Source organism: Taudactylus pleione, unplaced genomic scaffold (assembly GCF_031769625.1).
Source record: "Taudactylus pleione unplaced genomic scaffold, aTauple2 ptg000559l, whole genome shotgun sequence".
In the NCBI taxonomy this organism is placed as follows: Eukaryota; Metazoa; Chordata; class Amphibia; order Anura; family Myobatrachidae; genus Taudactylus; species Taudactylus pleione.
In genome coordinates, this window is record NW_028284961.1 from 657,614 (window position 1) to 670,509 (window position 12,896).

The 12,896-nt window shown below is 41.1% G+C and overlaps 1 protein-coding gene across 1 annotated transcript in view; it reads right to left on the reverse strand.

Annotated features, from left to right (window-relative positions):
• ABCB10 (ATP binding cassette subfamily B member 10) overlaps positions 1-12,896 on the reverse strand; it is a 65,299-nt gene that overhangs the window by 35,929 nt on the left and 16,474 nt on the right. Inside the window, exons 3-4 of the mRNA XM_088452916.1 lie at positions 11,505-11,707; positions 11,090-11,224 (exon numbers count right to left, since the gene is read on the reverse strand). Coding sequence (XP_088309042.1) covers positions 11,090-11,224; positions 11,505-11,707 — 338 coding nt within the window. The remainder of the gene's footprint in view (positions 1-11,089; positions 11,225-11,504; positions 11,708-12,896) is intronic.

Here is a 12,896-nt window from a genome sequence, read left to right on the forward strand (position 1 = left end):
CATCATAGAGAGTGACATCATACACACATTACTGAGAGTACACTGGTGTTATATAAATATATGTTAGGAGGAGGAGATCCTCCAGATTGCTATCGGCAATGACATCACATGCATCATAGATAGTGACATCATACACACATTACTGAGAGTACACTGGTGTTATATAAATATATGTTAGGAGGATTAGATCCCCCAGATTGCTATCGGCAATGACATCACATGCATCATAGAGAGTGACATCATACACACATTACTGAGAGTACACTGGTGTTATATAAATATATATGTTAGGAGGAGGAGATATTACAGAGTGCTATCGGCAATGACATCACATGAATCATAGAGAGTGACATCATACACACATTACTGAGAGTACACTGGTGCTATACAAATATATGTTAGGAGGAGGAGATCCTCCATATTGCTATCGGCAATGACATCACATGCATCATAGAGAGTGACATCATACACACATTACTGAGAGTACACTGGTGTTATATAAATATATGTTAGGAGGAGGAGATCCCCCAGATTGCCATCGGCAATGACATCACATACATCATAGAGAGTGACATCACACACACATTACTGAGAGTACACTGGTGTTATATAAATATATGTTAGGTGGAGGAGATCTTCCAGATTGCCATCGGCAATGACATCACATGCATCATAGAGAGTGACATCATACACACATTCCTGAGAGTACACTGGTGTTATATAAATATATGTTAGGAGGAGGAGATCCTCCAGATTGCTATCGGCAATGACATCACATGCATCATAGAGAGTGACATCATACACACATTACTGAGAGTACACTGGTGTTATATAAATATATGTTAGGAGGAGGAGATCCTCCAGATTGCTATCGGCAATGACATCACATGCATCATAGAGAGTGACATCATACACACATTACTGAGAGTACACTGGTGTTATATAAATATATGTTAGGAGGAGGAGATCCCCCAGAGTGCCATCGGCAATGACATCACATGCATCATAGAGAGTGACATCATACACACATTACTGAGAGTACACTGGTGTTATATAAATATATGTTAGGAGGAGGAGATCCCCCAGAGTGCCATCGGCAATGACATCACATACATCATAGAGAGTGACATCATACACACATTACTGAGAGTACACTGGTGTTATATAAATATATGTTAGGAGGAGGAGATCCCCCAGAGTGCCATCGGCAATGACATCACATGCATCATAGAGAGTGACATCACACACACATTACTGAGAGTACACTGGTGTTATATAAATATATGTTAGGAGGAGGAGATCCTCCATATTGCTATCGGCAATGACATCACATGCATCATAGAGAGTGACATCATACACACATTACTGAGACTACACTGGTGCTATATAAATATATGTTAGGAGGAGGAGATCCCCCAGAGTGCCATCGGCAATGACATCACATACATCATAGATAGTGACATCATACACACATTACTGAGAGTACACTGGTGCTATATAAATATATGTTAGGAGGAGGAGATCTTACAGATTGCCATCGGCAATGACATCACATGCATCATAGAGAGTGACATCATACACACATTACTGAGAGTACACTGGTGCTATATAAATATATGTTAGGAGGAGGAGATCTTACAGAGTGCCATCGGCAATGACATCACATATATCATAGAGAGTGACATCATACACACATTACTGAGAGTACACTGGTGTTATATAAATATATGTTAGGAGGAGGAGATCCTCCAGAGTGCCATCGGCAATGACATCACATGCATCATAGAGAGTGACATCACACACACATTACTGAGAGTACACTGGTGTTATATAAATATATGTTAGGAGGAGGAGATCTTACAGATTGCTATCGGCAATGACATCACATACATCATAGAGAGTGACATCATACACACATTACTGAGACTACACTGGTGTTATATAAATATATGTTAGGAGGATTAGATCCCCCAGATTGCTATCGGCAATGACATCACATATCATAGAGAGTGACATCATACACACATTACTGAGAGTACACTGGTGCTATATAAATATATGTTAGGAGGAGGAGATCCCCCAGATTGCTATCGGCAATGACATCACATGCATCATAGAGAGTGACATCATACACACATTACTGAGAGTACACTGGTGCTATATAAATATATGTTAGGAGGATTAGATCCCCCAGATTGCTATCGGCAATGACATCACATGCATCATAGAGAGTGACATCATACACACATTACTGAGAGTACACTGGTGCTATATAAATATATGTTAGGAGGAGGAGATCCCCCAGAGTGCTATCGGCAATGACATCACATACATCATAGAGAGTGACATCATACACACATTACTGAGAGTACACTGGTGCTATATAAATATATGTTAGGAGGAGGAGATCCCCCAGATTGCTATCGGCAATGACATCACATACATCATAGAGAGTGACATCATACACACATTACTGAGAGTACACTGGTGTTATATAAATATATGTTAGGAGGAGGAGATCCCCCAGAGTGCTATCGGCAATGACATCACATGCATCATAGAGAGTGACATCATACACACATTACTGAGAGTACACTGGTGCTATATAAATATATGTTAGGAGGAGGAGATCCCCCAGAGTGCTATCGGCAATGACATCACATGCATCATAGAGAGTGACATCATACACACATTACTGAGAGTACACTGGTGTTATATAAATATATGTTAGGAGGAGGAGATCTTACAGAGTGCCATCGGCAATGACATCACATGCATCATAGAGAGTGACATCATACACACATTCCTGAGAGTACACTGGTGCTATATAAATATATGTTAGGAGGAGGAGATCCCCCAGATTGCCATCGGCAATGACATCACATGCATCATAGATAGTGACATCATACACACATTACTGAGAGTACACTGGTGTTATATAAATATATGTTAGGAGGAGGAGATCCCCCAGATTGCCATCGGCAATGACATCACATACATCATAGAGAGTGACATCATACACACATTACTGAGAGTACACTGGTGTTATATAAATATATGTTAGGAGGAGGAGATCCCCCAGATTGCCATCGGCAATGACATCACATGCATCATAGAGAGTGACATCATACACACATTACTGAGAGTACACTGGTGTTATATAAATATATGTTAGGAGGAGGAGATCTTACAGAGTGCCATCGGCAATGACATCACATGCATCATAGAGAGTGACATCATACACACATTCCTGAGAGTACACTGGTGCTATATAAATATATGTTAGGAGGAGGAGATCCCCCAGATTGCCATCGGCAATGACATCACATGCATCATAGATAGTGACATCATACACACATTACTGAAAGTACACTGGTGTTATATAAATATATGTTAGGAGGAGGAGATCCCCCAGATTGCCATCGGCAATGACATCACATGCATCATAGAGAGTGACATCATACACACATTACTGAGAGTACACTGGTGTTATATAAATATATGTTAGGAGGAGGAGATATTACAGATTGCCATCGGCAATGACATCACATGCATCATAGAGAGTGACATCATACACACATTACTGAGAGTACACTGGTGCTATATAAATATATGTTAGGAGGAGGAGATCCCCCATATTGCTATCGGCAATGACATCACATACATCATAGAGAGTGACATCATACACACATTACTGAGAGTACACTGGTGTTATATAAATATATGTTAGGAGGAGGAGATCCCCCAGATTGCTATCGGCAATGACATCACATGCATCATAGAGAGTGACATCATACACACATTACTGAGAGTACACTGGTGCTATATAAATATATGTTAGGAGGAGGAGATCCCCCAGATTGCTATCGGCAATGACATCACATACATCATAGAGAGTGACATCATACACACATTACTGAGAGTACACTGGTGTTATATAAATATATGTTAGGAGGAGGAGATCTTACAGAGTGCCATCGGCAATGACATCACATGCATCGTAGAGAGTGACATCATACACACATTACTGAGAGTACACTGGTGTTATATAAATATATGTTAGGAGGAGGAGATCTTACAGAGTGCTATCGGCAATGACATCACATGCATCATAGAGAGTGACATCATACACACATTACTGAGAGTATACTGGTGTTATATAAATATATGTTAGGAGGAGGAGATCCCCCAGAGTGCCATCGGCAATGACATCACATACATCATAGAGAGTGACATCATACACACATTACTGAGAGTACACTGGTGCTATATAAATATATGTTAGGAGGAGGAGATCCCCCAGAGTGCCATCGGCAATGACATCACATACATCATAGAGAGTGACATCATACACACATTACTGAGAGTACACTGGTGTTATATAAATATATGTTAGGAGGAGGAGATCCCCCAGAGTGCTATCGGCAATGACATCACATGCATCATAGAGAGTGACATCATACACACATTACTGAGAGTACACTGGTGTTATATAAATATATGTTAGGAGGAGGAGATCTTACAGATTGCTATCGGCAATGACATCACATGCATCATAGAGAGTGACATCATACACACATTACTGAGAGTACACTGGTGTTATATAAATATATGTTAGGAGGAGGAGATCTTACAGAGTGCCATCGGCAATGACATCACATACATCATAGAGAGTGACATCATACACACATTACTGAGAGTACACTGGTGTTATATAAATATATGTTAGGAGGAGGAGATCCTCCATATTGCTATCGGCAATGACATCACATGCATCATAGAGAGTGACATCATACACACATTACTGAGAGTACACTGGTGCTATATAAATATATGTTAGGAGGAGGAGATCCTCCAGATTGCTATCGGCAATGACATCACATGCATCATAGAGAGTGACATCATACACACATTACTGAGAGTACACTGGTGCTATATAAATATATGTTAGGAGGAGGAGATGTTACAGATTGCTATCGGCAATGACATCACATACATCATAGAGAGTGACATCATACACACATTACTGAGAGTATACTGGTGTTATATAAATATATGTTAGGAGGAGGAGATCCCCCAGATTGCTATCGGCAATGACATCACATGCATCATAGAGAGTGACATCATACACACATTACTGAGAGTATACTGATGCTATATAAATATATGTTAGGAGGAGGAGATCCTCCATATTGCTATCGGCAATGACATCACATGCATCATAGATAGTGACATCATACACACATTACTGAGAGTACACTGGTGCTATATAAATATATGTTAGGAGGAGGAGATCCCCCAGAGTGCCATCGGCAATGACATCACATATATCATAGAGAGTGACATCATACACACATTACTGAGAGTACACTGGTGCTATATAAATATATGTTAGGAGGAGGAGATCCCCCAGATTGCTATCGGCAATGACATCACATACATCATAGAGAGTGACATCACACACACATTACTGAGAGTACACTGGTGTTATATAAATATATGTTAGGAGGAGGAGATCCCCCAGAGTGCTATCGGCAATGACATCACATGCATCATAGAGAGTGACATCATACACACATTACTGAGAGTACACTGGTGCTATATAAATATATGTTAGGAGGAGGAGATCCCCCAGATTGCTATCGGCAATGACATCACATACATCATAGAGAGTGACATCATACACACATTACTGAGAGTACACTGGTGCTATATAAATATATGTTAGGAGGAGGAGATCCCCCAGATTGCTTTCGGCAATGACATCACATGCATCATAGAGAGTGACATCATACACACATTACTGAGAGTACACTGGTGCTATATAAATATATGTTAGGAGGAGGAGATCCCCCAGATTGCTATCGGCAATGACATCACATGCATCATAGAGAGTGACATCATACACACATTACTGAGAGTACACTGGTGTTATATAAATATATGTTAGGAGGAGGAGATCCCCCAGAGTGCTATCGGCAATGACATCACATGCATCATAGAGAGTGACATCATACACACATTACTGAGAGTACACTGGTGTTATATAAATATATGTTAGGAGGAGGAGATCCCCCAGAGTGCTATCGGCAATGACATCACATGCATCATAGAGAGTGACATCATACACACATTACTGAGAGTACACTGGTGTTATATAAATATATGTTAGGAGGAGGAGATCTTACAGAGTGCCATCGGCAATGACATCACATGCATCATAGAGAGTGACATCATACACACATTACTGAGAGTACACTGGTGCTATATAAATATATGTTAGGAGGAGGAGATCCCCCAGATTGCCATCGGCAATGACATCACATGCATCATAGATAGTGACATCATACACACATTACTGAGAGTACACTGGTGTTATATAAATATATGTTAGGAGGAGGAGATCCCCCAGATTGCCATCGGCAATGACATCACATACATCATAGAGAGTGACATCATACACACATTACTGAGAGTACACTGGTGTTATATAAATATATGTTAGGAGGAGGAGATCCCCCAGATTGCCATCGGCAATGACATCACATGCATCATAGAGAGTGACATCATACACACATTCCTGAGAGTACACTGGTGCTATATAAATATATGTTAGGAGGAGGAGATCCCCCAGATTGCCATCGGCAATGACATCACATGCATCATAGATAGTGACATCATACACACATTACTGAGAGTACACTGGTGTTATATAAATATATGTTAGGAGGAGGAGATCCCCCAGATTGCCATCGGCAATGACATCACATACATCATAGAGAGTGACATCATACACACATTACTGAGACTACACTGGTGTTATATAAATATATGTTAGGAGGAGGAGATCCCCCAGATTGCTATCGGCAATGACATCACATGCATCATAGATAGTGACATCATACACACATTACTGAGAGTACACTGGTGCTATATAAATATATGTTAGGAGGAGGAGATCCCCCAGAGTGCCATCGGCAATGACATCACATGCATCATAGAGAGTGACATCATACACACATTACTGAGAGTACACTGGTGTTATATAAATATATGTTAGGAGGAGGAGATCCCCCAGATTGCTATCGGCAATGACATCACATGCATCATAGAGAGTGACATCATACACACATTACTGAGAGTACACTGGTGTTATATAAATATATGTTAGGAGGAGGAGATCCCCCAGAGTGCCATCGGCAATGACATCACATACATCATAGAGAGTGACATCATACACACATTACTGAGAGTACACTGGTGTTATATAAATATATGTTAGGAGGAGGAGATCCTCCATATTGCTATCGGCAATGACATCACATGCATCATAGAGAGTGACATCATACACACATTACTGAGAGTACACTGGTGTTATATAAATATATGTTAGGAGGAGGAGATCCCCCAGAGAGCTATCAGCAATGACATCACATGCATCATAGAGAGTGACATCATACACACATTACTGAGAGTACACTGGTGCTATATAAATATATGTTAGGAGGAGGAGATCCCCCAGAGTGCCATCGGCAATGACATCACATGCATCATAGAGAGTGACATCATACACACATTACTGAGAGTACACTGGTGCTATATAAATATATGTTAGGAGGAGGAGATCCCCCAGAGTGCCATCGGCAATGACATCACATACATCATAGAGAGTGACATCATACACACATTACTGAGAGTACACTGGTGTTATATAAATATATGTTAGGAGGAGGAGATCCTCCATATTGCTATCGGCAATGACATCACATGCATCATAGATAGTGACATCATACACACATTACTGAGAGTACACTGGTGCTATATAAATATATGTTAGGAGGAGGAGATCCTCCATATTGCTATCGGCAATGACATCACATGCATCATAGAGAGTGACATCATACACACATTACTGAGAGTACACTGGTGTTATATAAATATATGTTAGGAGGAGGAGATCCTCCAGAGTGCCATCGGCAATGACATCACATGCATCATAGAGAGTGACATCATACACACATTACTGAGAGTACACTGGTGTTATATAAATATATGTTAGGAGGAGGAGATCCCCCAGATTGCTATCGGCAATGACATCACATGCATCATAGAGAGTGACATCATACACACATTACTGAGAGTACACTGGTGTTATATAAATATATGTTAGGAGGAGGAGATCCCCCAGAGTGCCATCGGCAATGACATCACATACATCATAGAGAGTGACATCATACACACATTACTGAGAGTACACTGGTGTTATATAAATATATGTTAGGAGGAGGAAATCCTCCATATTGCTATCGGCAATGACATCACATGCATCATAGAGAGTGACATCATACACACATTACTGAGAGTACACTGGTGTTATATAAATATATGTTAGGAGGAGGAGATCCCCCAGAGAGCTATCAGCAATGACATCACATGCATCATAGAGAGTGACATCATACACACATTACTGAGAGTACACTGGTGCTATATAAATATATGTTAGGAGGAGGAGATCCCCCAGAGTGCCATCGGCAATGACATCACATGCATCATAGAGAGTGACATCATACACACATTACTGAGAGTACACTGGTGCTATATAAATATATGTTAGGAGGAGGAGATCCCCCAGAGTGCCATCGGCAATGACATCACATACATCATAGAGAGTGACATCATACACACATTACTGAGAGTACACTGGTGTTATATAAATATATGTTAGGAGGAGGAGATCCTCCATATTGCTATCGGCAATGACATCACATGCATCATAGATAGTGACATCATACACACATTACTGAGAGTACACTGGTGCTATATAAATATATGTTAGGAGGAGGAGATCCTCCATATTGCTATCGGCAATGACATCACATGCATCATAGAGAGTGACATCATACACACATTACTGAGAGTACACTGGTGTTATATAAATATATGTTAGGAGGAGGAGATCCTCCAGAGTGCCATCGGCAATGACATCACATGCATCATAGAGAGTGACATCATACACACATTACTGAGAGTACACTGGTGTTATATAAATATATGTTAGGAGGAGGAGATCCCCCAGAGAGCTATCAGCAATGACATCACATGCATCATAGAGAGTGACATCATACACACATTACTGAGAGTACACTGGTGCTATATAAATATATGTTAGGAGGAGGAGATCCCCCAGAGTGCCATCGGCAATGACATCACATGCATCATAGAGAGTGACATCATACACACATTACTGAGAGTACACTGGTGCTATATAAATATATGTTAGGAGGAGGAGATCCCCCAGAGTGCCATCGGCAATGACATCACATACATCATAGAGAGTGACATCATACACACATTACTGAGAGTACACTGGTGTTATATAAATATATGTTAGGAGGAGGAGATCCTCCATATTGCTATCGGCAATGACATCACATGCATCATAGATAGTGACATCATACACACATTACTGAGAGTACACTGGTGCTATATAAATATATGTTAGGAGGAGGAGATCCTCCATATTGCTATCGGCAATGACATCACATGCATCATAGAGAGTGACATCATACACACATTACTGAGAGTACACTGGTGTTATATAAATATATGTTAGGAGGAGGAGATCCTCCAGAGTGCCATCGGCAATGACATCACATGCATCATAGAGAGTGACATCATACACACATTACTGAGAGTACACTGGTGTTATATAAATATATGTTAGGAGGAGGAGATCTTACAGATTGCCATCGGCAATGACATCACATACATCATAGAGAGTGACATCATACACACATTACTGAGAGTACACTGGTGTTATATAAATATATGTTAGGAGGAGGAGATCTTACAGATTGCCATCGGCAATGACATCACATACATCATAGATAGTGACATCATACACACATTACTGAGAGTACACTGGTGCTATATAAATATATGTTAGGAGGAGGAGATCCCCCAGATTGCTATCGGCAATGACATCACATACATCATAGAGAGTGACATCATACACACATTACTGAGAGTACACTGGTGTTATATAAATATATGTTAGGAGGAGGAGATCTTACAGATTGCCATCGGCAATGACATCACATGCATCATAGAGAGTGACATCATACACACATTACTGAGACTACACTGGTGTTATATAAATATATGTTAGGAGGAGGAGATCCCCCAGATTGCTATCGGCAATGACATCACATACATCATAGATAGTGACATCATACACACATTACTGAGAGTACACTGGTGTTATATAAATATATGTTAGGAGGAGGAGATCCCCCAGATTGCCATCGGCAATGACATCACATGCATCATAGAGAGTGACATCATACACACATTACTGAGAGTACACTGGTGCTATATAAATATATGTTAGGAGGAGTAGATCCCCCAGAGTGCCATCGGCAATGACATCACATGCATCATAGAGAGTGACATCATACACACATTACTGAGAGTACACTGGTGTTATATAAATATATGTTAGGAGGAGGAGATCCCCCAGATTGCTATCGGCAATGACATCACATACATCATAGAGAGTGACATCATACACACATTACTGAGAGTACACTGGTGTTATATAAATATATGTTAGGAGGAGGAGATCCCCCAGATTGCCATCGGCAATGACATCACATGCATCATAGAGAGTGACATCATACACACATTACTGAGAGTACACTGGTGCTATATAAATATATGTTAGGAGGAGTAGATCCCCCAGAGTGCCATCGGCAATGACATCACATGCATCATAGAGAGTGACATCATACACACATTACTGAGAGTACACTGGTGTTATATAAATATATGTTAGGAGGAGTAGATCCCCCAGAGTGCCATCGGCAATGACATCACATGCATCATAGAGAGTGACATCATACACACATTACTGAGAGTACACTGGTGTTATATAAATATATGTTAGGAGGAGGAGATCCCCCAGATTGCTATCGGCAATGACATCACATGCATCATAGATAGTGATATTACACACACATTACTGAATTTGTTACACTTATGAAATAAGATTATACAGGTAAACATTTCTCATATTCTGCTGGGGACTCACCTGAGTGGCTTCTGCAAGAGAATCCTGAGTCAGTTTAGAGACTTTTCGTAAATATCTCCCATAAAACACTGCGACAATGGCGAGGGGAGGCACGATGCTCAGCACGAATGTCGCCAGTTGTGGTGACACGAAAAACTACAGTGACAAAGAGAAATGAAACAGGGATCTATATGGAAGACCAAGTGCTACATATATACCCCCCTGCCCAGCTGCCCCTAGCTCACTTTCTTATCCCGGCAGCCGGTCTTCCTCTCCAAAGTCTGTCCCATCTCCACTGCAGTGGAAGTGCGCATTGCATGCACATAGAGGAGATGGGACAGACCATATACATACATACATACCTATATATAAAGCTGCCCAAATTATAAATTGACAACATTATTTAGTTAAATACAAACAGATGTCCAAGCATTACCATCATCCCAACACCGACAGACGCCTGCGCCAGGGCTCGGAGCCCATCCGATAGGTTCTCGGTGACTGATCGGCCAATCAGAACGGTGTCAGATGACAAGCGATTGATCAGCTCTCCTGTTCGAGTTTTGTCAAAGAACCCGACTTCCTGCCTCAGGACAGAGGAGAAGAGGGAGGAGCGGAGTCTGCGCACGATCCGCTGTCCTGGGGATGACAGGTTATAGATAAGACACGCGCTGTAACAGATTTATATTGAAGTTTTATAACTTTATTAAGAATAATAAGCATATCAAAAGAGAGGAAACCCAGCACTGAAGCAAGTAGGATTAATTAGATTAATGTACATATAATTAAATAAATAATATGCAAAATAAAGATAAATATTCAATTTATTACTAAATAACTATGAAATATGTCCAATAAAAACAGATATAAACTGAACCTTATTCAGAGTTGGACATAAATGTAAAATGCGCATGGGAAGAAAAATACTGCATTACATTAAAGGACAGGAGAGTACAGATAATAAGACCAAAAGTCACCTGAAGTCGAGTTAAAAGGAAATCAAACAAAACACAAATATAAAACACTTGTAACTTTTTCTGACGTCCACACTAATAACTGCATCAGCGGCCTCATCTTCCCATACAGAGGAGGATTATGCTGTATTTGTAAAAAGACGAGTGATCGCAGACACAGCAGTTATATTATATCTGCAGAATTGGGAGAGTCATAGACATGTTTGGTGACGCATCATCAGCTCACAACTTGTCCCAGGGGTCCAGTACAGACAAATGATCCCACTCCAAGCAGGCGTCCATCTATAGACACATTATACATAGATGCACCCTCACTGTACTTCAGCATCATCTGCTCACTCCTTGCAACCCCCAACAAGACCCCTTAGATGCACTGAGCCATAAGTGGAAAATGCATCCAAGTCTCCAGGGCACACGGTACGTATTGCATAATGATGGTCCGGCGCACTTCACAAAAAGTCACTGGGGAAAAAAAATCTGCATTTACGTCAATGCTGCACAAGGGGCCTGATCCAGCGAGGATCGCATTACGCCTCCTGCTGCATTATGTATCCGAGCTGCATTGTCCAACGCAGCATCAGATACTCTGAGGACCATCGGCTGGCTGCGTGACCTATGGGGTCCTGCAGCCAGCCGACACAGATTAGAGTAAGGGGCCAGGAAATCTCAGTCAGCCGACGAAGATCCTGGCCTCTTCCCTCCCCCACAACTGCGGCGACATGCCTCCGTTTCAGTAAATGGAGGCCATCACCACCCCCTCCCCACCCACAAACACCAGCAGACTGTCAATCACTGACAGTCTGCGTGCGGGATCGCAGACCCGTTTTGCATATGTGCAGAATGGTTCAGGCGCC